Here is a 26232-nt window from a genome sequence, read left to right as displayed (position 1 = left end):
GGCCACTCCAGGTTGTGGCCAATACTGTCAAAATGGCCATTTTTATCACCAGTATCAAAATCCAAGAAATTTGATACCCATGTTGTCCAGTCTCGTATGGCCTTCCATCGGAACACCCCTGAGGGTTCTGGCCACTCCGGGTCTTGTGGCCAGAATATTCCGGCTGGCCTGCCTCTGCTTGGGTTGCTCCTTGCTCCAGGCCAGCTGCTTTTCAGCCAACTGCTTCTGGGCCTCCAGGCCATCTGCTTCCAGGTGTTGTTGTTTACTCCTCGGCGTTCAGCGATAGAATGATTTTCCTGGGATGATCGAGCGGGGTTTATTGGCTCGAAATGGTGACGGATACCCCGCCTCTTTGCGCCGGTTATCCCAAACCTCATCATTCGCTTTTTGTTGCAAACGGCAAAGCGAACAAAAGGGGCGGAGCATACGTTAACGCGTTTTGCGCACAAAACCAGTGAACCGTGTCAAAATTTCATCATTTCTCGTTGGACCAGCAAGGAAGACACATCGCACCGAAATTCTCCAAGTCATCATGGCACCGAAGACCGTTGCGGAAAAGGCGTCTGCTGCTGCCGTCTCGGCCTCGAGTTCGACCGTTCCGGCCAGGAAGATCGGCAAGGGCAAGACTAAGAAGGCGCTTTCGAAGAGCAGCGCTTCGGTCATCGCAAGTGGAGGAGCGGACAAGCCGAAGAAGAGGAAGTCCAGCCACGAGGAGCATTTTGGAACGTACCTGTACAAGGTGTTGAAGCAGGTCCATCCGGACACTGGCATCTCGACCGATGCCATCAACATCATGAACAGCTTGATGAACGACATCTTCGAGCGGTTGGTCAGAGAGGCGGCGTTACTGACGCGCTACAACTCGCGGAAGACCTTGACATCCCGGGAGCTCAACACCGCCGTCCGATTGGTACTGCCCGGGGAGCTGGCTTGGAATGCCGCATCCAAGGGGTTGAAGGCCTTTACCAAGTACACCACTTCGAAGTGAAAAGCTGGCGCTGCGACTCATAAACAAACGGCCCTTTTTAGGGCCACTAAATTTCTCACAAAAGAGTTATTTTCAATTTTAATTCGTGGGGCATCAGACTAAAAAGTCTAAACAAAGTATTCATGGGTTCGAACATATTATCTCACCCCCCAGACCCAATGTTACCCCTGATGACGGTACTAAAAAAGAGATGACGTTTAGAAATTTTCACAGCTTCCTTCTCAATAATTGCAATAACATATTTTCAAAATTCTCAGATCATCCTAGTAAAAATCTAGTAACTAGACTGCATAACCTTTCTAAAGTCGAATTTGAACGCAAATTTAGTTACAAGAAGTGAGAGGCGACTCGCTGGTTGAATCTTCTGGATTCTGATGGAAAACTAAACAGTCCAGACTCGATTATCCAAAGGCCTCGGAAATTTTTACTTCGGATAATCTGATTATTATATTCTAGGCAGTCAACTATTCAAATTTAACTAAAATAGGGTCGCTGAACTCGAATTTGAAGAAAAAGTTTCATTCCGAAATAATTGGAATGATGAAGATGATTTTTCTATTTCATGAGTATTTTCACAGAAGAGTGCAAACTTAAAACATCGTCCAACATGAACAACTAGATTTTTTATCGCGAGGTTTGTTTTTTCCATTTTAAACAGAGTAAAATGGCCCTTGGATGGCCGAGGAAGTGGACGAAGCTGGTCGCCATCGCCACAAGGCAAATGCAGTAAGGGCAAGCGGACGCTATCCGGCCACTCCGCAGCTGCTCAAATGACATCCGGAGCTGATGTCAGCCTGGTATAACTAATTACAACAGCAACACGCAGGAATTTCCCTAGAATTTGGAGACCCAGAACTTCAACAACACCCAGAACTTCGGCATTCTAGCTAATCCGTCGCCGTAATACCACACTGCACTTAAAACATCAACTTTAAATTAACCCGCAAAACACATTCTCTTCTTTCAGGGTCCAAAAACACCCGGCCAGAATCTGCACATAACCGTCCGACGTCGTCGCTTCGACGCTGATCGCCCTTGCAGGGTTGATCGCCAACATCAGCTGCGCGTCCGGTGCCCTTGTCACTTAAGAGCAAGGAGAAGCACGGTGCACGGTGTTCAATTTACGGACGGCATCGCTGTGACAAACCATGCCACTAAGGGATCGTGCAGCACCTTCCATCAGGTTTCCTTCGAAGAATTGACCGGCGAGTGCGGTGCGGTCGTCATCTTCCCGCCGAGCAACTCAGCATAGCTACGGCAAACACGTGTGGCCGCCTCACGTGCATCAAACCGGGCCACGACAATGAATGCCAACGTCGCCAACAGGTTCGAGAAAGACGTTTGGATACATGCTCCTTGTTATCGATGGTCCGATCGTGCTGCCGCCGACCCACGAACTCGACCAGCCAATCCAGACGGCGGTGCGCTGAAGGAACCACAAGTGAGTAGCGCCAGATTGACTTGATTTGCTGAAGTTGACTTTTTTTATTTCTTTTAGATTACACGTACCTGGTGCTCGACGAGGTAGATCGGATTCGCAAAATCATCGAGCTGATCTGGCTGGATAGGCAGGTGCTGATTGGGACTGCGACGTGACCGAAGGAGGTTCAGGCGTTGGTGGAAGACTTTTTATACGATTACATTCAAATTAATGCAAGTGCGAATGATTCTGATGATACCTCTTCAGTTGACGCTTAGGCGAGGAACATCCTGGAAGGAGCGTCACTGACTACGTCCGTAGACCTGTTAGATCATTTCTTGATCAAGACAGTATAGCTCTGGTTCCTTGCAAGTGTCCTATTTTCTTACCTCCACGTTGGCTTGGTTTTCATGATGACCTAGCTGGTGGCCTGTGGAAACGGATCGTAAACCTTTGACCACCGCGGGTCAAAGTCGAGACGGCTAAAAGAAAGGGGCGCGACAATGTGGGAATTAATTTGTATGTATGTATGTAACGTATGTAACGCGGCTTCTGTTTACTTCTGTTTACTCCATTTGATTTCGATTTTACTCATTTGATTTTCTTATTTCTCAACGCTTTTCCACTCTATTTTACCAATTCATGCTGCTGTAACAAACTGTCTGTTTTTCCTTAATTTGGCAGCGATGTCAATGTTGTTTATCTTTATTTATCTATTTGAATAATTTTTCATCCTTTTTTTACCTCTTTTTATTAACTATTGTTAATTTCATTATCTACTTAACAAATTACTACAATTACTTACAAATTACTTGATTCTTCAAATAGTATATTTCTGGAGTTTTTTTTGAAAAGGACCAATAAACCAAATTTTCAGTTTTTGCTTTTTGGGTGTTTTTCAATACCCTGACTCAAGGCGGTTCTAAAACACCCAAAACTGGAAATTTGGTTTATTGGACCTTTTAAAAAAACTCCAGATTTCTTTCACTGTCCATTGTTTTCAATCTTCACCCTTTTCTTCAAACAAATGAGGTTCGAGCCCTTACTCAATTTTTGGAATGATCAAAGAATTAACACAAATATTACTATTGTACTTTTGAAAAACTTTTATAAAATGCTTAGGACCAAAAATTGTAACAAAACACCGCGACAAAAGAAATAGCAATATATAAACACGACTCAACACTAGGAAAGATTTCAGGAGAAAACAAAACACAGTAAATAACAATTAGTTTTTGAATTCAAACTAAAAATAAAACAGTTTTTGCTTTAATGAAAGTTGATAGGTTTCCAGCAAAAGGCGGTCGAGAACCGCATCGATGGACCGCCTAGAGACATGTGATGATTCCGATTCGTCATGGAAGTTTAGATGTTAAGTGCATTTTTCTATTACGTATGTACCTGTTTAGCTTGTAAAATGTATGTATAATAAAAGGTTAATTCACGTTCTTAAATACCCTAATCGTCCTCAAAACTCGAGCCCGACATCATACGACCGATGACGATATCGTTGCAGGCCCACATGAAATTTTACTTGACTTTGTAGAAGGTTTAGTAGGCCTTATTTGTCACGATCGTTGCTTCCTTCGCTTTCTCCCTCCCTTACCCACTTATCTCATGAGTGTTTCCCACAACCAAGTAGGTAAACCACACAGAAAAGAGCTCAATACCAATAGACGTATCCAGTTTGAAATGGCCGCTAGGTGGCCAATGGTGTTAGAAATGACAGCTTCCATGTATTTGAAAATGGGAGCTCAGGAAAACTCAATTTTTAAGCAATAAAATGATTATTTATGATAAAAGTATTGATTGATTAGGTGCACAAAATGTGTCTAGAATATTATTAAAATAAAAACTGTTCAAAAAATTTGCAGTTGAGATAAGTACACCATTCGATTCAGCAGGAATTTTGGGCACCAAAAATATATAGTTTTCATATGTTAAGTGTTTTATTTTAGAAGAAAATTAACAAAAAGTATGAAAATCGAGACATTTAGTATGGGAGCTGTCAAATCTCTCACCATCAAAAAGCAGCGTTGAGCTTTCGCTGGATTTGTCTATACTAACGATGCGGTGCACTATTAATTGTAATTTTATTTGTCTGCAATATCGTCTTAGTTAGAGTTTGTATCAGGGCAAGGAGGTGTACAAACCAGAACCTAGAATAAGGACAAATATGTAATTTGACGCCATACAGCTTCTTGGCTGCGACTTTGACGTGGTTCTTGTTGGCGCCCAGACCAGGTCAGACCAGACCAGGTGATTTTTCACGCTCGAAAATTGCAAATTTCGCGGGGACCTCAATTTAAAAACACCAAATTTCACGCAAATTTCGCGGAACGTAAAAAATGTTAAAATAACTCTGAAAATCGTATGTTTAAATCAAAGAAACTACTTTTATTCTTCATTATATATTATTCTTCAATAAACTTGAAAAACTGTACTAAATTTGAACGTGACACCAAAAAATTCTCCTGATTTTCAAAAAAGTTTCCACCTGGTTTATGGATGAGCTCTATATATTTTTTCTCATTTACTGAACTGCTTTTTTTATATTCGACTAGTAAAGCTTACAAGTTTTCGCTGATTTGCTTCTGTCTTATCATTCCACATTTTATTAACTTTCATATCAAAGCAAGATTAAACAATCTTGTTCAGGCAAAATGTGTAAAATAATATGAATTTTCTGCTACAGTTAGCCTATTCAAAATATTTTTTAAAGTTTTCATCTCACTTATCGCAAACTAAATTAAAAATCAATGGGAAAAAGAAATAATCAAATATTGTTAAAATTAATCAGGACTCAGAAAATATTACTAAATTTAGTTAGTTTCTAAAAGACTGAAAAAAAATCTCAAAAGGTTCATATCAATTGAAAACCAATTTATTTTAAGTCTTTATGGATCAAATTTGTATTATTTATTTATGAAAAAATGATTTGAAAAAATGATAAATTCCACGATTTCGCGGTCCGCGTAATCGTGAAGTTTCACTAACCCTATTTATCACCCTTCTGCACATTGGCATCGATGGTTTCTTGGCGCCGACCGCTTCTTGATCTTGGTGGCGGCATCAGCTGCCTTGCACCGTCGGAGCATTTCTGACAGCAACGGCACCGATTCCGGCAGCAACAGCCGATTCCGGGAGGATTGTTTTTTTCGCAGATCCCCAAGGAAGGTGGACTTCTGGCGGCATCGCTGTGGTTCCCGGCTGGAATCGATGAGCTTTTTCAAACCTCCGGTGGTCGCCGCCTTTTGCCTTCGTTGCCAAATGCTGCAGCGTCAACCGTAAATCCGTATTGATGTCTTGGCGCACGAACCGCTCGAAGGCATCTTGTGCAGCAGTAACTGGGTGGATTTTTGGCAAATCTCGCGCATCGCTACGCTTTTCAGCTTCTTCACTTCTCCGGTGGCCGACGCCTTCTTGCTTGCGAGGAGCTTCCGATGCGATGTTTCTCCAGTCGAGTGATGATGTGAAGTGAAGCCTGTTTTCCGTTTCCATTTTCTTTTATATCATCTTTTGTGAGTGTGTGTGTGTGCGTGTGTCAAGAGGGGAGGAGTTTAGATTCCTTCCCCCTCCATGATCTTTTCGCCGCTATAAATATATGCGTCAAAGTCAAGGCAGCAATCAGTCCTTTGCCATCTTAAGGCCAGTGAAGCAGCGCAGCAGAAGGATCGGATCGAACCAGCTTTTTTTCGTCAGCCAGTCCTCTGCCATTTTAAGGCAAGTGAGCAGCCCACCAGACCCTTGGAGTGGATCGAACCAGCTTTTTTTCGTCAGCCAGTCCTCGGCCATCTTAAGGCAAGTGAGCAGCGCAGCGGAACGGAATCTATATTTTGGATTGGAACTTTTTTGTCAGTCATGGTAAGCTCGCGTTGTTTTTTTTCTCATTTGCGAAATAAAATTGCCTAAACAAAAATTAAACGCAAATTTTGAAAAAAAAAAAATAACTAAAACTTTTGTTTTCTATTATTTCCAGAACCGCTTCAGCCCGTACAAAGTACGGTACATAAGAGAAGACATCTACATGGTTGATGGCGGTTGGTTGGCATCACCATGGATGATGGACTCATCATTCCCGTTCCCACCCGTCATGGGCCCGTGGGCGCCTACCATGGGCCAAGTGGCACACGTGTTGCCGCAGTGGACACCACAAGCACTGTGGCCACAACCACTTCAAGGATTGTGGCCACAACCGCCACAAGCAATGTGGCCACAACCGCCACAAGCAATGTGGCCCTATCAACAGGTTCCGCTGCCTGGGCCCGTCGCACCGTACCAGCCCCCAGAGCCGTTCGCAGCTGCACGTATGGCCCAAATGCCACCGCCGCAACAGCAGGCAGCACCGGTGCAATACCGGTCCATGCCAGCCCCACGAGTATCAGCCCAAGAACCGCCGCCGCCGCAAGAACAATATCAGCCACCGGTGCAGTACCGAGCCATGCCGGCACAAATGCCAGCCCAAGGACCGCCGCCGCAGCAACAACTTCAGCCACTGGTACAACAGCAGGCAGCACCGGTGCAATACCGGTCCATGCCAGCCCCACGAGTATCAGCCCAAGAACCGCCGCCGCCGCAAGAACAATATCAGCCACCGGTGCAGTACCGAGCCATGCCGGCACAAATGCCAGCCCAACGACCGCTGCCCCAGGAACATCCGGTTCCCGTCCAAGCGCAAGAATATCTTCAACAACAGCAACCAGCACCGGTTCAGCAACGAACCATGCCGGCACAAGCACCTCGAGCACCGTCCCAAGGACCGCCGCCCCAAGATCAACCGGTTCCCATACATGCACTTCAACATCCGACAATACGGCCCCATGTCACCGCTGTTCAGCGCCCGGCTCCGTTCCCGAATGGCCACTCCCAATGGTCGATGCCACCACCGGGGTATGGTCGAACATATGCCCAGGTCCTGGCAGGACAGCCGCTTCTGAGAGGACGATCAATTAGTCGGCAGCGCTATGACCGTCAACAGCCGCGTCAACAATTTCAGCAACAACACCAGCAACAACCACGCCAGCAACAACCTCCGCCACGTCCGCAACAACAGCAAAATCAACAGCCAAAACAGGTACAACCCCAAGAACCGCAGCAGACACAACCCCAATCTCAGCAACAGCAAACCGATCAACAGCCAAAGCAGGTACATCCCCAAGAGCCGCAGCAGACGCAACCCCAATCTCAGCAACAGCAACACGATCAACAGCCAAAGCAGGTACAGCCCCAAGAACCGCAGCAGACGCAACCCCAATCTCAGCAACAGCAGAATCACCAACAGCATTTGCCACAACCTGATCAACAACAACCTTCAACTTCTGGAACACAAACACAACTAACACCGCCTGTGGACAATTCCAAAGAAAAATCCACCCCTAAGACACCCAAGACACCGAAAAACCCAAAGAAACAATGAATTCCCCGACAATACCAGCTTTGGCAACATCAAACTGAATAAAAATAAATTCCTGTAAACTCAATATTATTTATTTATTTTATTACAAACATAAAGCTTTCAGAGAAATACCTACTTATACTAAATATTACTTACTAATATTAATTATACTAATACAACATTGAAGGGTGATGAGAAATTACTTAACCTTTCCAAGATAATTTCTATGAAGTTTGATCACTTTTATAAAAATAGTAGCTTAGGAAAACAAACATTTTTAAAATAGTGTTGAAATAAGACACTTTTCTTTTCAAATAAGCATTAAAACAACTGAAAACTCAACTTATGTTGCATTAACCGTTAATAATAATTTTAATAATTAATAATTTTGTTTTTGTAAGTCAAGAAAAGGGTGGTCCATTCTGCCCCCAAGTGGATTTTTTAATACTTCTAAGTACAATGATTCCTCTTTTTACGCGGTGGCGTTACGCTTTTCGTCTATTTTGTCGATTTATCTTAAACCATACAATATTTCTACATGCTTCAAAAAGTCTAAGTAGTTATGTCACAGACATAACCGGAATGGCGTAGACTACGTAAAGTTTTGATATGTGAACCATTTCTTAATTTTGATGAATTAGCTAGACACTTGAAATACATTAACGGAATAAGATCGTGAATGCGATCGGTAAATTTAGACGGACCGTGTACGTACCGGTTGTTGAAACACTAGAAAGAGATGGCAAATCTAATGCGAACAAAACCGCAGCTACCATGTAAACATACTTTGAATGTGTTGATAAATCTTTGACTAGACAACATCGAATGGAGGAAGGAAAGAGAAGAACGAAAAACGATTTTTCGCGAACCGAGTGAATGTTTGGTAGCAGAATGAGGGGGAGGGCAGCCTCAGAAAGCTGTGTAATCCGCACGGGGTTGGGCACAAGGTTGATCCGTAGCGCATTGGATTTACTTCCGTAAATATTCCATAAATATCGTAAATATAGGTAAATATTATTCACCTGCACGATATTCGGCACAACATTTTGTTCAGTGTGGATAATGACAGTTAAGAACTGTCACTTGTTTGTTTCCTTCGTTTACAAACTGTCACCGCTCCAATATTTTTCGAGCTTGAGGTTTTTTGACCATCTACTGCCTCGGACTTGGGGTGAGTAATCCTCCGAACTTTTGCTTCATTTCTAATCGTTCCGCCTTCGCAGATTTCACCGGAGGTCGATACGACGGTGCGGATTTGCGCCGGCTGTGCCGAACGCTGCGCGTCGACGCCTTCCGGACGCGAGACCTGCACTGCAACAGTTACGTCGAGAACGAGCAGGAGGACAAGGAAGACGAGGAAGTGTGCCGGTTCTGCTTGAAGGCGGATGGCGGGGCGGCGTTGGTCGAGTTGTTTCCGGGCGGCGGCGGGAGCGTGGCGGATGATGCCGGTGCCGGTGAAGCTGGAGGACGTGACGGATTCGTCGGATTCGTACAGCATTGGCAGCGAGAATGGGGAAGGGGGTGAGGGTTTTGAGTCGGACAGTTCGACGGCGGATAACGGGGAGAAGCGTGGGGAAAAGCGGAAGGTCACGGCACGGTTGCTGCCGTGGATTGGAAGTGACCACGAGGTTACGAAGGTTACAAGTCTAAATGTTTGAACGGAGCGGAGGATGGAGTTCAAGCGAAGGTGAAGGCCAATAATGTGGATATTTACAAAATCCTCCAGCAGAAGGATCCCGCGCGCATCTTTAAGGTGCTTCTGCACATGGTCAGAAAAATGACAAATTCGGCATATAACAACCGTACGCCATGATTATTGTTTTTTTTTTTTCATCATATTTAACAATACAAAAAATACAGCTGAAACCACAAATAAAAAGAAAATCCAAGAAACTTCAATGTTCGTCTCTCATTAAACTCCAGGTGACCAAATTAGGTCAAATAAATTTAAAACATGCATATGAAACAGTCAGATTCGTCTGCAGCGTAATCGCGTGCAGGAAGTAATCGCCGGCGACATTTCCTTGGCTAGGGCAAACGCGTCCCGGACGAGCTTGGCCCTGTCTCCGATGAACATCTGCACCAGCTGCGGGCCGGCCAGCTTCAGGAAGGCCGACTTTGTTTGCGCCACACAGGTACCAGCCGAAAGCGTGCAGCACTCCTTCGGCGGATGAATTCCCAGGTTCTTGAACATGTCCTTGTGCGTCATCGGCAGCACGACGGCCTCAATTAGTTCCTGTATTTGCTTGTCCAACCCGCCAATGAATAGTGATCGGTGGCCGCTCGTCCACCTCCATCGCCTTGACGTGCGCGTCGTACTCGGCCGGAAGTGTCCAGGATGAAGTACGACGTACGAGTCCTTGTTCACTCTCAACGTCCGGCTTGAGCTTCTCCGGAACAAGGCCAATCACAAGCAAAAGATACGTCTGTCAGTGTCGTGTCGTAGTCTTGATGACGGGGCGCTTGCCCTTCCGCTGGTAGTCCAACTCCACCACCGCACGGTCATCTTCCGTCTCTTGCGGGTCCACGTCCAGCAGCTCGATCGGTTTCTACTGATCTTGATATCCCGTCCCGATTACTCCTCGGAATTCAACATAGCATGCCGCAATCCAAAAAATGTGGCCGGAGAACAGCAAAATTTAAGGGATTTTTTTTTGTTTGTAAACAATCAGCAGTGCGCGCGTTTGCGATGACAGCTGTAAAAACACTGAAATAAAATTCATAGAGGAATCGTGTATACACGTGAATATGGATGCACATACGGATCAACTTATGAAATAAATGCAATATATTTGGAGTGACCACCTCGTGGTAATCCGTCACCCCAGAAGTAAATCGTGTCAATTCAATTAGAGGAAGGAAGATATAAGCGTTTGACGGATGACGCCTTCGGCCCGGTTTTTAGGAGTTGGGGGCGAGAGCAGCCTCAGAAAGCTGTGCAGACCGTCGCCCCCGACAACCAAAATTTGTTCCTGAAATTTAAACTGTAATTATTCATTGCGCTGCCTCGCCCGGGTGGGACGAGGGATGGGAAGAGAGGAACTCCGAAGAGTTGGAAAGTTTAACAACTAGAATATGGAAGTTTCACAACCACGGCTTGACCCACGAGAGGCAACTTTTCGGCGAGAAGGAGCAAGCGCGCGCCCCATCTTGTTGCTGCCTCGTCCCGGGTTGGACGATCCAAACGGTCCGGCCATCGAGAGGCAACTGGCTGACGGTGACGACGAGAAAGCGATGCGCATTTCTTTTGCAGTTCTGGTCCTCTCTCTCCTGCTGCTGCTGCTCTGGTCTCTCTCCTGCTGCTGCTGCTCTGGGCTGAGCTTTCCTGCTGCTGCTGCTGCAGCTGCTGCCGGTCCGACGTCTGAGACGTGAATGATAGAATGGGCTGAGCGCGCGTTCTTATATATGATTCCGGTCTGCTACTTCCTCCTTTTTCGCGACCGACACTCGGTCGCGTTGCTCGGATGATTTTCCCTCAAAATAGGTACTTGACATTCCCGTCCGTGAGTGGGAAGCGCTCATTTTGCTTGCAAAATCTCTGCTTTTTGAAAACATTTTAAAACATTCAATTGTTCCAATAGTAAAACTATTTTGCCAACAATGAAAGTTTTATAGCAAATTGCTGAATAATTTTCGAATCGAATGGAACCAAAATCGTGCCGATTCGATTTGAGGGAAGGAAGATATAAGCGATTGACGGATGACGCAATATTCCAGGGCCTTCGGCCCGGGTTTTTTGGAATGACACCCCAGTACCTTCGACAAAGACGTAAGTCTACGTCAAAAGCGTTTTCTGGATCTGAACAAAACCTACAAACTGCTTTAAAAAGATAGCAGAAATGTTCAATTCAATTGTGTTTTTATTAGAGTTTAACAGTTCTGCTCCAGGATGTTACATTTGCAATTCAGAGTTTGGAGAACATTTCAACTGAGATCAAAATTGCAGAAATGTTTCGTCGTTCCAGAGAAATTAACGGAATAAAAAATAAAAAAGAGTTTTCTCTGTACCACCAAATCTCTAAATTTGATTTGAAGGTTCCGTTGTTGTTTCTTTACCTTGGTAATAGCTCTCGGTAACATTCTAATCATTGAATTTTTTTAAAACTATCTAAATTTTTAAATAGCTTATTTAAGAACTTCAAAATAAACAGAATGTTATGTACAGAATTTTACATGTTTGATCATAATTTGAAAAACGGGTCATAAGGTCACAAGAAACACACAATTGTTGAATGAAAAATTTCTATTACAATAATTTTAACGGAATTGATTTATTTTCAAATTAATTATAAACAAACTAACACCAAAATTGAGCATCTATCATCTTCTTTTACATTCACTAATTATTATTTGACAGCAATCTGAGTAACGCTTGAAATATTAGTTCAAATAAACTATAGCTCGAAATGGAAGAGTAAGCATGTTTTTTTTTATAGATTTTCCATATAAAACTATATAGAATGTCAAATAAATAAACTAGTTTTTTTTTCTAGGAGAAAAAAAAGAAAATTTCGCGTCAAGGCAATTACTAAACATTGAAAATTTACGTCAATCTGCAAAAAAAAGTAGTATTTTAGACAAATTATCGGGTCAGTTTTCAAGAGGCCTTAAGAGTCACCGAGACCTCCGACACTAATTTTTATTTGTTCTCTAAATTGAAAATAAAAAATAATTTACAGGGCATGTACATGAATAATCGCAGCATTTTTGAAATCAGGTTTTCGAAAGTAACTGAAACACTTTAGCATAATTCAAGATAAAAATATCCTTTAAAACTAAATATTCAGTACAAACGAAACGAAATTTAAATAAATTCACTTCCGCCGAATTTAGTAAGCAAACATTATTTTACTATTTACATAATCATTTCACAATCTTAAAACTAACTCTTCTATTTTACATCAAATTTGTAATTACACATTGTTAAAAAAAATAATTTGTTCAGTATGAACTGCCGTTCTACGCATAATTGTCCCATGTTCAAAAAGTGCAACTGAGAAAAAACGATTGAAATTTTTCGACCGTTTTTTGTGTTTCTACGCATAATTGTCCCGTGGGTCCCTATTCACCCCAAAAGTCCATAATCATCCCAGTTAGCAATTTATCACTCTAATTTGTAATCTACTTGCTATACAATAGGTAAACAAGACACAATACTTCGTAAAACTGATAATTTTATAAAAGAAAATACTGCGTAGAAGTACAACCATGGGACAAACAGACTTGGTGTTGTTTTTGATAAGTTTCCGAACAAAGTACTAGATTTTATGGGTTTTTCTTAAAGTATACGACAAACTAAACTTAAAAATGTCAAAAAGTCAAAATCATCCAAAAATGACATGGGACAATTATGCGTGGAATGGCAGTGAACACTTTTTCAGTTTTGCTAAACGTTTCCAAAGATAAATAATAAATTCGAAAATTTAAGTATAGTGCTCGCCTTGACTCATAATTTCTTCTCAAAGCTCTATTCCTTTATAAATTTATATTGAAACATTTTGTAAACATGTGATCTAGATCCTCAAGAAATGTTGGTCCAATTTTTTGACCAATTTGCTTGTATACTTGTTTCAATATACGGTTTTAGATTGAATAAATTAAATTTTCTCAAATATCGAAGCTCATCATCAATTTTGTCTTGTTTCTTTCTTTCTTGTTTCCTCAGAAAACGGGAAAAATAAGCATTTCAAACATGTTTAGGCATTTACAGTCCAGACACGTTTATCCGAAGGCCTTTGAAATATTTCACTTCGGAAAATCGAATCACGAATAAAATTTTCGTTGTCTTATTTTAGAGACTTTCAAGCTATGACTCCTAAACTACTCTTTAAAAAATCGATTTTTTAAATTTAATATGGCGGTAAAAATTGTTGTTAAAAAATACTCTAAAACTGGTTTTCACACTATCATGTAGCAGAATGTTATTACACAATTGACGGTACTGACTTAACTGGATTAAACTTAACAATGATTGATTTTGAATGATTTTACTCTAAAACTGGTTTTAAATCACACAATCATGTAGTAGTGGGAGTGTTAACCAAAACTCCACTTAGAGTTGCAATGGGCCAGGCTTTCACGGATACTAAAAACAAACAAAAAAATTCTCCTTAATAATCATGTTTTTAAACTTCTGGCGATTTCACTAATCTTGTTCAATAATACATTAGCATGTTTAGCATGTTTTGAGGATAAAGTACAGTGATTTTTTATTGCACGGTTACACAAATTTCCAGATTTTTGTAGTGGACTAACTTTATAAACGTGATCTAACTGGATGAAATTAAGGTTGGAAAGTTCCTTCAGCCAAATCTAATGAAATATACGAATGTTTCCGTAAACGGAATGGACAGTCTTCTATGGTGGCCTCAGAATGAGCCGTCTTAACCTGCTTTCAAAAAACATTTGAAAAATTTATTGTAGTAGGGTCATACTTTTAGATTTTCTCTTAATGTAGATGTTAGATGTTTTTTAATTCAAATTATTTTTGACGCACTTTGGTTTTTCCTATTCTGATACCTTGCCTTGCCGGTGGTGAGTACCAGATTGATCGCAATGTGGTTCAGCAGATATTCCAAAAGTCAAAATAGCTCGACTGGCGCAGTTGGTAGGTTGGTGTTCGACGTGCTCCTTGGGCTGCGAACAGTGTCGTCGAGGACCTTGACGGAGAGAGCGGAGTTCCGCGAAGATATGCATTTCTGCGACCACGTAGCTTTTAAGCATCGAGATCTATATCAAAAGGAAGGAAAATACATTTGAGAGTCTTAATTATTTTTACAACAAAAAAGGTAAAGTGGTAATGCTACAGGCATAACCATCATGACGAAGAACTTCGGACACAAAAGTTCTTGGCCTAAAAATCAATCACGAAACCGTTATTTCTTAAGATTTATTTGGGGAGCGTTTTGCCTTCCTCACCTTACTGAGGAAAGGCTATAAAATCACTCGAAAAATGAACGTCTTAATTCGACCTCGTAGACACACCTTCACGTATACCTATCGACTCAAAATCATGTTCTGAGCAAATGTCTGTGTGGATGTGTGTAGGTGGGTGGACAAAAAAATTGTCACTCGATTATCTCCGGACTGGATGAACGGATTTTGACCGTATTAGTCTCATTCGATCCGTCTTGGGGTCCCATAGGTCTCTATTTAAAATCAGCAAGTTTAGTTAAGTACTTCAAAAGTTATGCTAAAAAGCGATTTTGGCGTATGTCCGGAAGATTGTAAAAAGGGTGATTTTTGCAAGAAACCCTATCATGTTATACATTTTCAGAAAGGTATTAAAAAGACCTTTCAAATGAGCCTAAAACATCAAGGATCTGATAACCCTATCAAAAGTTATTAGCACTTAAATGTTATTTATACACTTTTTGGAGGCCGGATCTCAGATATTTCAGTAAAAATGCAGGAAGTTGCTGTGTCCTATCCCTCGCCTAGACCAGACCAAAATCCATGATAAAGCTGTCAGACCAAATCTGTCAGACCAAGACTGTCAGACCAAAGAGCAAAAAGTAAACAATCTTGATCTTCGACGTAGGTGCACACAAATCAAGAAAAGAAAATTTGTAAAAGAATTTTATTTTTCCAATTCAATAACTGATTTTGGGCATGAATGTACGCCAGAAAATGATTGAACAGTGCGGTTTCCTGTACACCGACAATTAAATATGCAGTTTAAAGCCTTATATTTCGACTATAATTTTTGATCGCGTTTTCGGGTTACACCTGAACAATCTTGAAATTATTTTTGTGGATTTATGATTCCTCTTGTTCCATCATTCCCTTGTAAAAATGATGTCCGGGTCCATCATGCGACCCATCGTTTGTTAGATAATTGGAAGACCTTTCAAATGAGCCTAAAACATCAAGGATCTGACAATCCTATCAAAAGTTATTGGCAATTGAGTGTTATTTATATACTTTCTGGAGGCCGGATCTGAGATATTGTGATAAAAATATTGTCTGAATCTTCCATGTGAACTTTCGTTGGATAGGTTTTTTTTTATCAGACCTTGCCAATGAGCCAGAAAAATTGAAGGTCTGCGAACCCTATCAAAAGAAATCAGTAATAAAATTGATTTGTTAAACATGTTAAGGGAATGTTGCTATTTTTACTGAATGTATTGACTTTATGAATGTGAGGAAGGCACCAACCACCTAAAGGTGGATTAAGTATCGTTTTTTTATTACGTAACGCAGAAAATCGGATTTTGCCCCCTCCCACCCTCGTAACAAAATTTTGTATGGAGCGCAACACGGCCTCCGACCCCCTTTCCCCCCAACTGCGTTACGTAATAAAAGAACGCTCCCTTTCTGCTAAAAAAACCCAGTTAAATCAATCCGAATTCTGAAACGGAATCTACCTAATTAGAATCGTATACAAATTCCGTTTCAAATGCAGCAACCGGTTCGAAAACAGAATTTGTATACGATTCTAATCACATTTCGTTTCAGAATTCGGATTGATTTGACTGGGAAGATGATCTTATAGTATTTTGACGTTGGATAATGTCTAAAGATTTCAAACCTTGTTTCAAACGCTTCTTCAGCTAATCGAAATGGCAAGATTTTCGGGCCAGTTGATATATAGTAGTTTATGCAACAAGTTGCAAAAAGAGGATTTTTTCAGCACGAGTCGTACATTTATCCAACGAGGTTCACCGAGTTGGATAAATACGACGAGTGCTGATAAAATCAAGTTTTGCAACGAGTTCCATACAACATTTTTGCAATTTCAAAAACACCCATTGAGTGGAATTTTAAGTCGAATTTTCATTTATTTTGTCAATAAATCGTTAAAATCAATAAAATGTTGAAAAGTGTTACTTTTCGAAACAAGTGCTGAAAAGTTCAACTTTTCAGCACCCATTTCAGTGCTGAAAAGTAGAACTTTTCAGCATTTATTTTGAAAAGTGTTGCTATTCGATTCTGTTATTTTTGGTACAAAAAAGTAGGCTATTTCGTCGTTCAAGAATGACAGGAAAAGTAAGTAGTTTCACGACGGAATTGCAAAAAAATCATTTCATCAATTCTCTGTTAAACTTTCAGCATTGAACAATTTTTAAGAAATATTTTGCAAAAAATAAAAAGGCGTTATCAGGACTACAATTCCTTACAAAGAGTCATTCTGAACCATGTGTTAAAGACACAACACACAAACCCTAGAGTTTGATACTCATATTGCCTCAACTCTTATGGTTCCGCAAATGTCCCCTTATCGGAACATCCACGGGGCCTCCGGCCACTCCAGGTGGTGGCCACTACTGCAAAAATGTCAAATTTCATGTCCAGTATTAAAATCCCTAAAGTTTGATACCCATATTTATTGTCCCAACACGCAAATGTCCCCTTATCGGAACATCTCCGGGGACTCCGGTCACTCCAAGTGGTGGCCACTACTGCCGAAATGTAAAATTTGGCAAAGAGAGAGCGGTTCCGTCCCGCAGTCTTCATGGCAACACGATGCACGAAATCCGGCCGCTTCCTCAACCCGGATGGGAAGGACAGGTATGATAAAGGATCACTAATTCGTGTGGAAGAATTTGCAGGGTGAGAGCAGCTACCTCGAGCTGTGAAATCCGTCACCGGTTTGGGGGAGCGGGGTGAAGGCAGCTCGCCGAGCTGTGAAATCCGTCACCCCGCGCCTCCTTCCTTGGTTCCGTCCCGTAAAATCTCCATTGCAACGTCGTCCGATCGTGGATTCCTCGTGGCTGGTTTCCTCCTCGGTCCCGCATCAACAGCAGCAGGAGCTCCTTCCAGGTCGGCGTCCAAAATTGATTTGACTTGATTTTGGATCGGCACTTCGTTTTATATCAAATCGTGATGGCGTTTGGCGAAGCAGCAGCACAAAAGGAAAAAATCGCCAAATTGGCAAAGCGAACAAAAGGGGCGGAGCATACGTTGACGCGTTTTGCGCACAAAACCAGTGAACCGTGTCAAAATTTCATCATTTCTCGTTGGACCAGCAAGGAAGACACATCGCACCGAAATTCTCCAAGTCATCATGGCACCGAAGACCGTTGCGGAAAAGGCGTCTGCTGCTACCAGGAAGATCGGCAAGAAGGCGCTTTCGAAGAGCAGCGCTTCGGCCATCGCAAGTGGAGGAGTGGACAAGGAACATGCGTGTACAAGATGCAGGTCCACCCGGACACGGGCATTTCGTCCATTGCCATGTCCAGCGTCGGATGGATCAACCGATACCTACGGAAAGGCAACTATGCCGATCGCATCGCTGCCGTGTTGGAATATCGACGGTGGAAGTTCTCGAGCTGGATGGAAACGCTTCACGGGACAACAAGAAGACCCGGGTCATCCCGCTATCGCGATTTTTCACTTCCCGTGCCTACGCACACACACAAGCGCGCATGACATTTCAACTCAATCAGAATTCGATTTCACTGAGAGATACCACCAGATTTCCAAATTTGGGATTAATCCACGGGTTTTTTTTATACATAACTTTAAAATGGCCATTTCGACAGTGGTGGCCACAACCACCAAAACACGCACGTACCGACTTCGCCGAATTTTCTCGGTGCTTTACGGCCAATCAAAAACTCACAAGAAACACTTTTAACGGGAAAAAAAATTAAAACACGTCGACGCCTACTAGATGTTTGTCAGGGATGCCTGATTCAGATTCATTTATCTGTAATTCCGAAATTCGATTACTGAACCTACAAAGAAGATCTTACGACGCAACCTGGTGACGAGTAGGAACACTAATTCTGCAATGATCATTATGAGAGCGTTCATTAATTACGTACCAAAAAATTATGATGTTTATACGCTTTTCTCACTAGTGTTGGTTAGTATGTATACTAACCCAATGCTAATTATGAGCAAGATTCACTGTTGCCAAAAATTCTGAAAATTCATCAAAGTTGGCAACTTTGTAAAAATATAGGAAAATTGTCATATTTCTCCAACGGCGGGTACTTTTTTTTTTCAAACCGCCCGCTCAAAAATATTTTTCTCATGTTCGTTAGTATGTATACTAACCCCATGCTAATTATGAGCGAGATTCACTGTGGCCAAAAATTCTGAAAATTCATCAAAGTTGGCATCTTAATGGTTTTATTTTAATTTAATTTGCTTAAGTTATTTTAAACTGATGGCTTATCATTTTTTCTTTATCAACCTAACGGAGACAGAAAATAATGCAAAGAAGTTGAAAATGTACAAATTGATGATTTATTTGCGTTACGTACTTAAAGAAAGCTCCCTTTGGGGTAGAAAATTAGTTGCTGTTAGTTCCGCTATTCGCCACTAGGGCCCAGTGGCGCTGGCGGCAGTTTAGAGAAAATCTGCGCACTCCCAAAACTGCGGAGTTCTTGTGGGTCAAATTCCGCCATTAGAACTGCAGCCAGGCAGAGACACAGACAGCAGCAGCGAATCGGCGGAGAGAGCTGTCAAAAGTGCGCGTGTGTGTGTGGGTGCGCACTAGTATGTCCCAAAATGATAAAATTTATATTTACCGAGCCAAAAAGTCTATTTTTCTTAACATTTTTATTATTAAAACCACTGTTACTTTAAAAGGATTGGACAGATTTAGTAAACAATTTTTGTATTTCTTTTAGGAGAGTAGATCCATCCTACATACATTTTTTGTGAGTCTTTTTGTAACATCTTACGCTATTTCCCCCAAAATTTTGAACGAACAAAATCGTGGGCTCACCTTAAAATTTTACTATTAAACTTAAAATTCATAAAATCTCATAAAAGTGGCGTGCTTTTTTTTCTTTAATCCTTTCAGGCCTGAATTTTCAAAAAAATATTTATTTTTATTTAATTATGGGAAAATGATTCTTTTGACCACACGAAAATTATAAGCTAGTTTTGGAAATTTTCATACATGGGTCATTAGGGTGTAATATCAAAATCGATTTTCCAGCACAGCAATTTTTCAGTTCCTTTTGGGGTCCTAAACAACTCCCCAAAGTTTGGGAACGATTGGTTTAGTCCTCGCTTTGCGCAAAGCGATTCAATTTTCCATATAAATTTGTATGGGAAAAATCATTTTTTTGAATTTTAATATTTAAAAAATCCAGGTTTCACGCTGTACTAAAACCGGATTCATATTCGGATGCTCTGGAAGGTGCTCTGCAACTTTCCCGAAGAGGGTATGGTGCTAGCTTGTCCCTGAAAGAAGATACAGCGTCCTCAAAACTCGTCTAAAACGTGATTTTCGAGCAAAAAACACGTTTTAGACGAGTTTTGAACACGCTGTATCTTTTTTTAAGAGCAAGTTAGCACCATACTCTCTTCGGTAAAGTTGTAGAGCACCTTCTAGAGCATCCGAATATGAATTCGGTTTGAGTACAGCGTGAAACGTGGATTTTATAAATATCAAAATCCAAAAAAATGGTTTTTCCCATACAAATTTATATGGAAAATTGAATCGCTTTGCGCAAAGCGAGGACTAAACCAATCGTTCCCAAACTTTGGGGAGTGGTTAAGGACCCTAAAAGGAACTAAAAAATTGCTGTGCTCGCTAAATTTGGACAACTTTATTTTTTTCCATACAATCATATTACACCCTAATGGGTCATATATGACCCATCAGGCCCAAAGGGTTAAGTGATTTTTTTCAGAAAGCCCGTCAAATTTTCTACAAGTTGGTCACTGGCCACTTTTTGATACGATTCAACTACTTCGAGATACATGCAATTATGTACAGCAATTAGGTTTTACCTATTAGGTTTTACAGCGTGACGTCACATGCGCACACGCACACACATTTTAACTGAGATACACGTGCAAAAAATGTAAACAGTGCAGCCAAGCTGTCAAATTTCTAACCTAAAAAACCAGGAAGGTGCTGTGTCCTATCCCTCGCCTAGACCAGACCAAAATCCATGATAAAGCTATCAGACCAAATCTGTCAGACCAAGACTGTCAGACCAAAGAGCAAAAAGTAAACAATCTTGGTCTTCGACGTAGGTGCACACAAATCATGAAAAGAAAATTTGAAAAAGAATTTTAATTTTCCAATTCAATTACTGGTTTTGGGCTGCAAAATTTAATGTACGCCAGAAAATGTTAAACAGTGCGGCGTCATGTACACCGACAATTACATAAGCAGTTAGACGCTTTATTCTTTCACTTTTATTTTTGATCGCGTTTTCGGTTTACACCTGAACAATCTTGAAATTATTCATGCGGATTTGTGATTCCTCTCGTTCAATCATTTCCTTGTAAAAAACGAGTTGGCGTGAAAACTAATAGGGTTTTACGCCGTGACGTCATTTGACAGCTCGTGCGCACTGTTTACATGGTCTTCGTCGATTGTTGACGAATTTCCCCGCGCTCGGAACTCCACTGACCTCATGTCCGCTTCCGTCGTGTCCTGATCCGGATCGAGCTTAACGTGAAGACATCCATCATTGTCATGATTTTTCGTTCAAAGATATAACTTTTGCGTCGCTTTCAATATTTTGACAAAATTCCTTCAACAAGTTGTTTAAAATAGTGACATACACATGCTGATTCTTTTTGGTTACGATTATCTCATTCCTTGTAAAATTATGGAAATCCTCATTAATCAATGATTGCCAACTAGGACGTCAATGACTGTGCCACAAAATTATATAAATTTTGAAGCACATTTGATTTAGATCAAAAATTCTTTCAGTGGCTTTATGAAGACAACAACCGGCACATGCTGATTCCTTTTGGTGCTGAAATTCGTTAAATTGAATTTAATACAGAATATTTTATAGTGATGATTATTTTCTTCGAAAATGATCAACGGCTTCACCTTAAGTATTAGGTTTTACGCCGACTCAATTTTTAGGTTAGAAATTTGACAGCTTGGCTGCACTGTTTACATTTTTTGCACGTGTGTCTCAGTAAAAATGTGTGTGCGTGTGCGCTCGTGACGTCACGCTGTAAAACCTAATAACCTTCAAACTACGCGAAAGTGATGAAAATTTCAATTAATATTTAATAAAAAAGCATTTTGTAATTTAATAAACAACAAAAGGGGCGCAGAAGTGAGCACCGAAGTCTTCTGTGCGACATCGACAAACAAAAGTAATATTTCACTTAATCGATACATCTAAGGAAGCGTTCTTTTATTACGTAACGAAGTTGGAGGAAGGGGGGGGGGCGATTGCCGTGTTACGTTCCATACATTTTTTTTAAATTTGTATTTGGGTCCAAAAATCCTAATTTTTGCGTTACGTTATAAAAGAACGCTCCCTAAAGCTAATTTAGTGAGTGTTTGTAAATTTAATTTCACTCTTCACAAACAATTTCTATTGGTTTAACTAATAACTTTTGATTTTATAATTTAGTTTAAGCAGAATGCTTCTGAATGTTAATGAAGTACAAATAATGAAAATCATCAACAAAATTTAACTTATCAAAAAAAAGTTCCATACAACGTTGATCAAATCTGGAGTTTTTTTAAAGGTCCAATAAACCAAATTTCCAGTTTTTGCATTTTGGGTGTTTTTGAAACCGTCTTGAGCCAGGGTTATTAAAAAACACCCAAAAAGCAAAAACTGAAAATTTGGTTTATTGGACCTTTTCAAAAAAAAAACTCCAGAAATCTGCGCTTTCTGCTTTGGAGCGACGACCAGTAAACAGGTATGGTACCTGTAGTTAATGTTACATATTATGCTTTAGGGGAAGTATACCCTTTTTAGTCAAACTCCTATTTTCGACATATGGAGAGTTTGATGCTCGATTAATGCTCTAAAAATACTATTTAGGCTATAAACTTACCTGCAACAGCACCACCTCGAGTATGCACGCAAATGTAGGCCACTTACTGGCAAAAAAAGATCAAATGTTATGCAATTTTGATCATAATTTCTATTTTGCGAGACCTTTTCCCATCATTTTGTTGGCACACACATCCACACGCAAGATGAGAGCTTAACTGCTTATCGAAAGTCGCCATCAATAACTTGTCACTTGCGCTAACGTTTTCAAAGCGCTTAAGATGAAATTCCTTCCAACTTCCGGCAACATGTTCTTTTCAACATTAATTAGTCACTCACATGAAAAATAGTCCAGAAACACGACAATAACTAGCAAGCGCCATCAAAAAACAAACGCGCCAAGTCTTTTGACGTTTGACTTTTGACGACCCATTCCAATCGAAGGCTGATGAAAACCGAGCGAGAAGCGATGGCAAATAAAGAACAAAGGGTGGCCACCAACACCACCACCAGCGCCTGCACTATGGGGTTTCAGGCGGCCATAAATCGAAAAACCGACATACTCTAATTATTTTTTTGGTATTTTTTTCGAAAATAAACATTCTAACAAAGAAAAATCCGGAGTCTGAAAGTTGTAGGTTCAAAATTCACTGAATTGCAGACCTTCAAAGGCGAAAATGGTAAGAAAAAACATGTTTTTTGACAAAAAAATGATTATTTTTCATAGTTGTACTGTGTAGCTGTTTATGTATTTTTTCCTGCATCATTATATATACTTATGTGCACTTTTTGAGTTATGCCATTTTGAACATTTTGATTCATGCAAGGAAATTAATGATTTCGCGTATACGCTTGGTTAAAATCACATTATTTACCTGCGGAGGCAGAAATGACGTACCTGCTATGTATGTTTTGAAATTGATTTGATATTCATGACTTTGTTGGTACTTAGGTACGTTTAATAAAATTAGAAATTCCTATTCTAAGTATTTTACAGAAACGATTCGTCGAATATTCGTATCAGTTCGTTGTTGTGTTCTTTTGAAAACGAAAACGAAACTATTGGCACTACGCCCCCCGGGGCATGGCCTTCCTCTAACGTGGGATTTCTGCTCCAGCGCCTCTGACGAGACAGGAGAAACCGGGACCGACGTTTTACTTCACCATCCGATAGAAGCTCAGTGGATAAGGCGGGAATCGAACCCGCGTCTCATAGCATCATCGGGATCGGCAGCCGAAGCCGCTACCCCTGCGCCACGAGACCCACACTCTTTTGAAAGTATGGATAATAATACCGTAGTGTCCCTGTACGATATAACGAAGCACTATTCTGAAAACGTGAGAACTGCTTTCGAGTATATTTGTAAGAATTACAACATTGCAGAACCATCACATGATCAACTCGGGGAAAACCACAGAGGAAAAACTACGCACGTTGTTCTGTAGCTTCAAAACGAGGTATACAAAAGCCCATAGAAGAAGTTCATATTTTAAGTAATCTAACGACAATCGGTTACATAGTGATTTTGATTTAGAAGAATTTATCTTGGAAAACGTAAATTTTGCAAATGGATCAACAAAAAACGTGGACGAGAATCCATACAATGTTCCATAAAATAAACCGTCTAAAATTCTAAAACACCGCAAAAAATCAAATTTTAATTGGAGGGGGGGGGGTTTCTTCAAAGAGAGGTGGATTTTAACTCAAGAAAAAGGGGAGGGAGATTGAACGTAAATCAGAAACTTTAACATAGCATAAACCGCCATTCCGTGCATCAAATAGACAGAGCAAGAATATTAAAATTCACCACTTTAATGCATGTGGCCTCAAATATATGAAAAAATCGAAAATTAAACTTTTTTTTTGGAAAAATATCAAATTTCATTTGTTTTCATTATACTAAGTACAAACAACACAAAAAAGTCACAAAAAAGCAAAAAAATATTTTTGGCCGCTCGCTTATATGGAAATACCCCATAGTGGCCTGTTGGAGCGAGCCAGTGCACAGTGGTCCGAAACCGAAATCTAGCGTGACAAAATTGATAGCGGCCACACGTTAAGATTTAGAGCTTTGGTGTCTTGGGGACAAATGATCAGGGTCAATAGGGGCATCTTTTGGTATGGTGGGCATTAGGTGGTCCAAATTTTGGTTCAGAATTTTATTTGGCGGGATGAGATAGCGCTTTGGCGTCTTCAGAAAATAGAGAACACCATTTTGAGCAACTTTGTTGAAGAACACAAAGCTCTATCTTCAAACGGGAAGTTTCTAGAGCCATTTTTGTAATTTAGGTTGAAGTGTTTATGAAAAAATGAGTTTTTTGAATTTATCAACTCAGGCTTGTGTCGTAGCGAGTTGGTGTCTTCTAGACATTTGTAGAGCTTATCAAAACACACATTTATCTTCCAAGAGAGTAAAAATCGGACCTTTAAAACGAAAGTTATAGCCAAAATACGACGAAAAAGACGCCATTTTGAAATGTAAATAACTCAAAAAGGTGGTAGAGTTTGACCTCGCTCTTCGAAGCATCTGAAAGTACACATTTTAGAGTACATTTGCTGAAAATATCTCGGGGGTCTTTTTTGTTTAACTTATTTAATCTCAATTTGAAAATGAGCATTTTTTAATCGTTTTTTGCCCATAACTTTTGATAGAATTGACCAAAATTCATTTTTCAAGAACAAAAATGTTCATTTTGACAAGCTCTACAATTGTCTAGAAGGGTTCAAAAATGTACAAATTGATCTAGTGGTTGTAAAAGAAGAAACAAGTTTTGGCTGAAATATTTCAGGAATAAATTTAATTATTTTTTTGATTCCTGAAATATTTCAGCCAAAACTTGTTTTTTCTTTTACAACCACTAGATCATTTTGTACATTTTTGAGCCCTTCTAGACAATTGTAGAGCTTGTCAAAATGAACATTTTTGTTCTTGAAAAATGAATTTTGGTCAATTCTATCAAAAGTTATGGGCAAAAAACGATTAAAAAATGCTCATTTTCAAATTGAGATTAAATAAGTTAAACAAAAAAGACCCCCGAGATATTTTCAGCAAATGTACTCTAAAATGTGTACTTTCAGATGCTTCTAAGAGCGAGGTCAAACTCTACCATCTTTTTGAGTTATTTACATTTCAAAATGGCGTCTTTTTCGTCGTATTTTGGCTATAACTTTCGTTTTAAAGGTCCGATTTTTACTCTCTTGGAAGATAAATGTGTGTTTTGATAAGCTCTACAAATGTCTAGAAGACACCAACTCGCTACGACACAAGCCTGAGTTGATAAATTCAAAAAACTCATTTTTTCATAAACACTTCAACCTAAATTACAAAAATGGCTCTAGAAACTTCCCGTTTGAAGATAGAGCTTTGTGTTCTTCAGCAAAGTTGCTCAAAATGGTGTTCTCTACAATTTTTCTGAAGACGCCAAAGCGCTATCTCGTCATCCCGCCAAAATAAAAATTCTGAACCACCCTAAAATTTGGACCACCCTAATGCCCACCATACCAAAAGATGCCCCTATTGACCCTGATCATTTGTCCCGAAGACACCAAAGCTCTAAATCTTAACGTGTGGCCACTATCAATTTTGTCACGCTAGATTTCGGTTTCGGACCACTGTGCAGTGATGCCAGGAAACTTTCTCTATAAATGATGCTGCACTTTTATAGAAAGTTATTTTTTTCCTTTTGCAGGCATTTAAAAAAATATTTCTCAAATGTATTCTAATCATACGAGAAGGCATTGGGCCACGCCCATTTT

At 40.4% G+C, this 26232-nt stretch overlaps 3 protein-coding genes across 3 annotated transcripts; all 3 read left to right on the top strand.

Annotated features, from left to right (window-relative positions):
- The first annotated feature begins 351 nt into the window (after positions 1–351).
- Positions 352–989, top strand: LOC6053939 (histone H2B). The gene is made up of 3 exons (XM_038252550.1): positions 352–574; positions 620–647; positions 678–989. Exons 1-3 carry the CDS (start codon positions 533–535, stop codon positions 986–988), a joined length of 381 nt encoding a protein of 126 aa, XP_038108478.1. The 5' UTR covers positions 352–532; the 3' UTR covers position 989.
- A 5072-nt stretch (positions 990–6061) lies between these two features.
- LOC119766782 (leucine-rich repeat extensin-like protein 5) lies at positions 6062–7875 on the top strand. Its single transcript, XM_038252547.1, has 2 exons — positions 6062–6272; positions 6388–7875. The coding sequence occupies exons 1-2, from the start codon at positions 6270–6272 to the stop codon at positions 7822–7824; spliced, it is 1440 nt and encodes a 479-aa protein (XP_038108475.1). The 5' UTR covers positions 6062–6269; the 3' UTR covers positions 7825–7875.
- An 810-nt stretch (positions 7876–8685) lies between these two features.
- On the top strand, positions 8686–9696 carry LOC119766783. The gene is made up of 2 exons (XM_038252549.1): positions 8686–8974; positions 9027–9696. The coding sequence occupies exons 1-2, from the start codon at positions 8866–8868 to the stop codon at positions 9326–9328; spliced, it is 411 nt and encodes a 136-aa protein (XP_038108477.1). The 5' UTR covers positions 8686–8865; the 3' UTR covers positions 9329–9696.
- The last annotated feature ends 16536 nt before the right edge of the window (positions 9697–26232 follow it).

Source organism: Culex quinquefasciatus, chromosome 2 (assembly GCF_015732765.1).
Source record: "Culex quinquefasciatus strain JHB chromosome 2, VPISU_Cqui_1.0_pri_paternal, whole genome shotgun sequence".
Lineage (NCBI taxonomy): Eukaryota > Metazoa > Arthropoda > Insecta > Diptera > Culicidae > Culex > Culex quinquefasciatus.
This window is presented reverse-complemented; position numbering and strand designations above follow the sequence as displayed.

Coding starts and splice junctions, on each gene's coding strand:
- LOC119766783 (XM_038252549.1), top strand. CDS start 8,866: ATGACAGTTAAGAACTGTCACTTGTTTGTTTCCTTCGTTTACAAACTG. Junction 8,975..9,026: donor TCTACTGCCTCGGACTTGGG/GTGAGTAATCCT, acceptor CCGCCTTCGCAG/ATTTCACCGGAGGTCGATAC.
- LOC6053939 (XM_038252550.1), top strand. CDS start 533: ATGGCACCGAAGACCGTTGCGGAAAAGGCGTCTGCTGCTGCC. Junction 575..619: donor AAAAGGCGTCTGCTGCTGCC/GTCTCGGCCTCG, acceptor AAGATCGGCAAG/GGCAAGACTAAGAAGGCGCT. Junction 648..677: donor TAAGAAGGCGCTTTCGAAGA/GCAGCGCTTCGG, acceptor CAAGTGGAGGAG/CGGACAAGCCGAAGAAGAGG.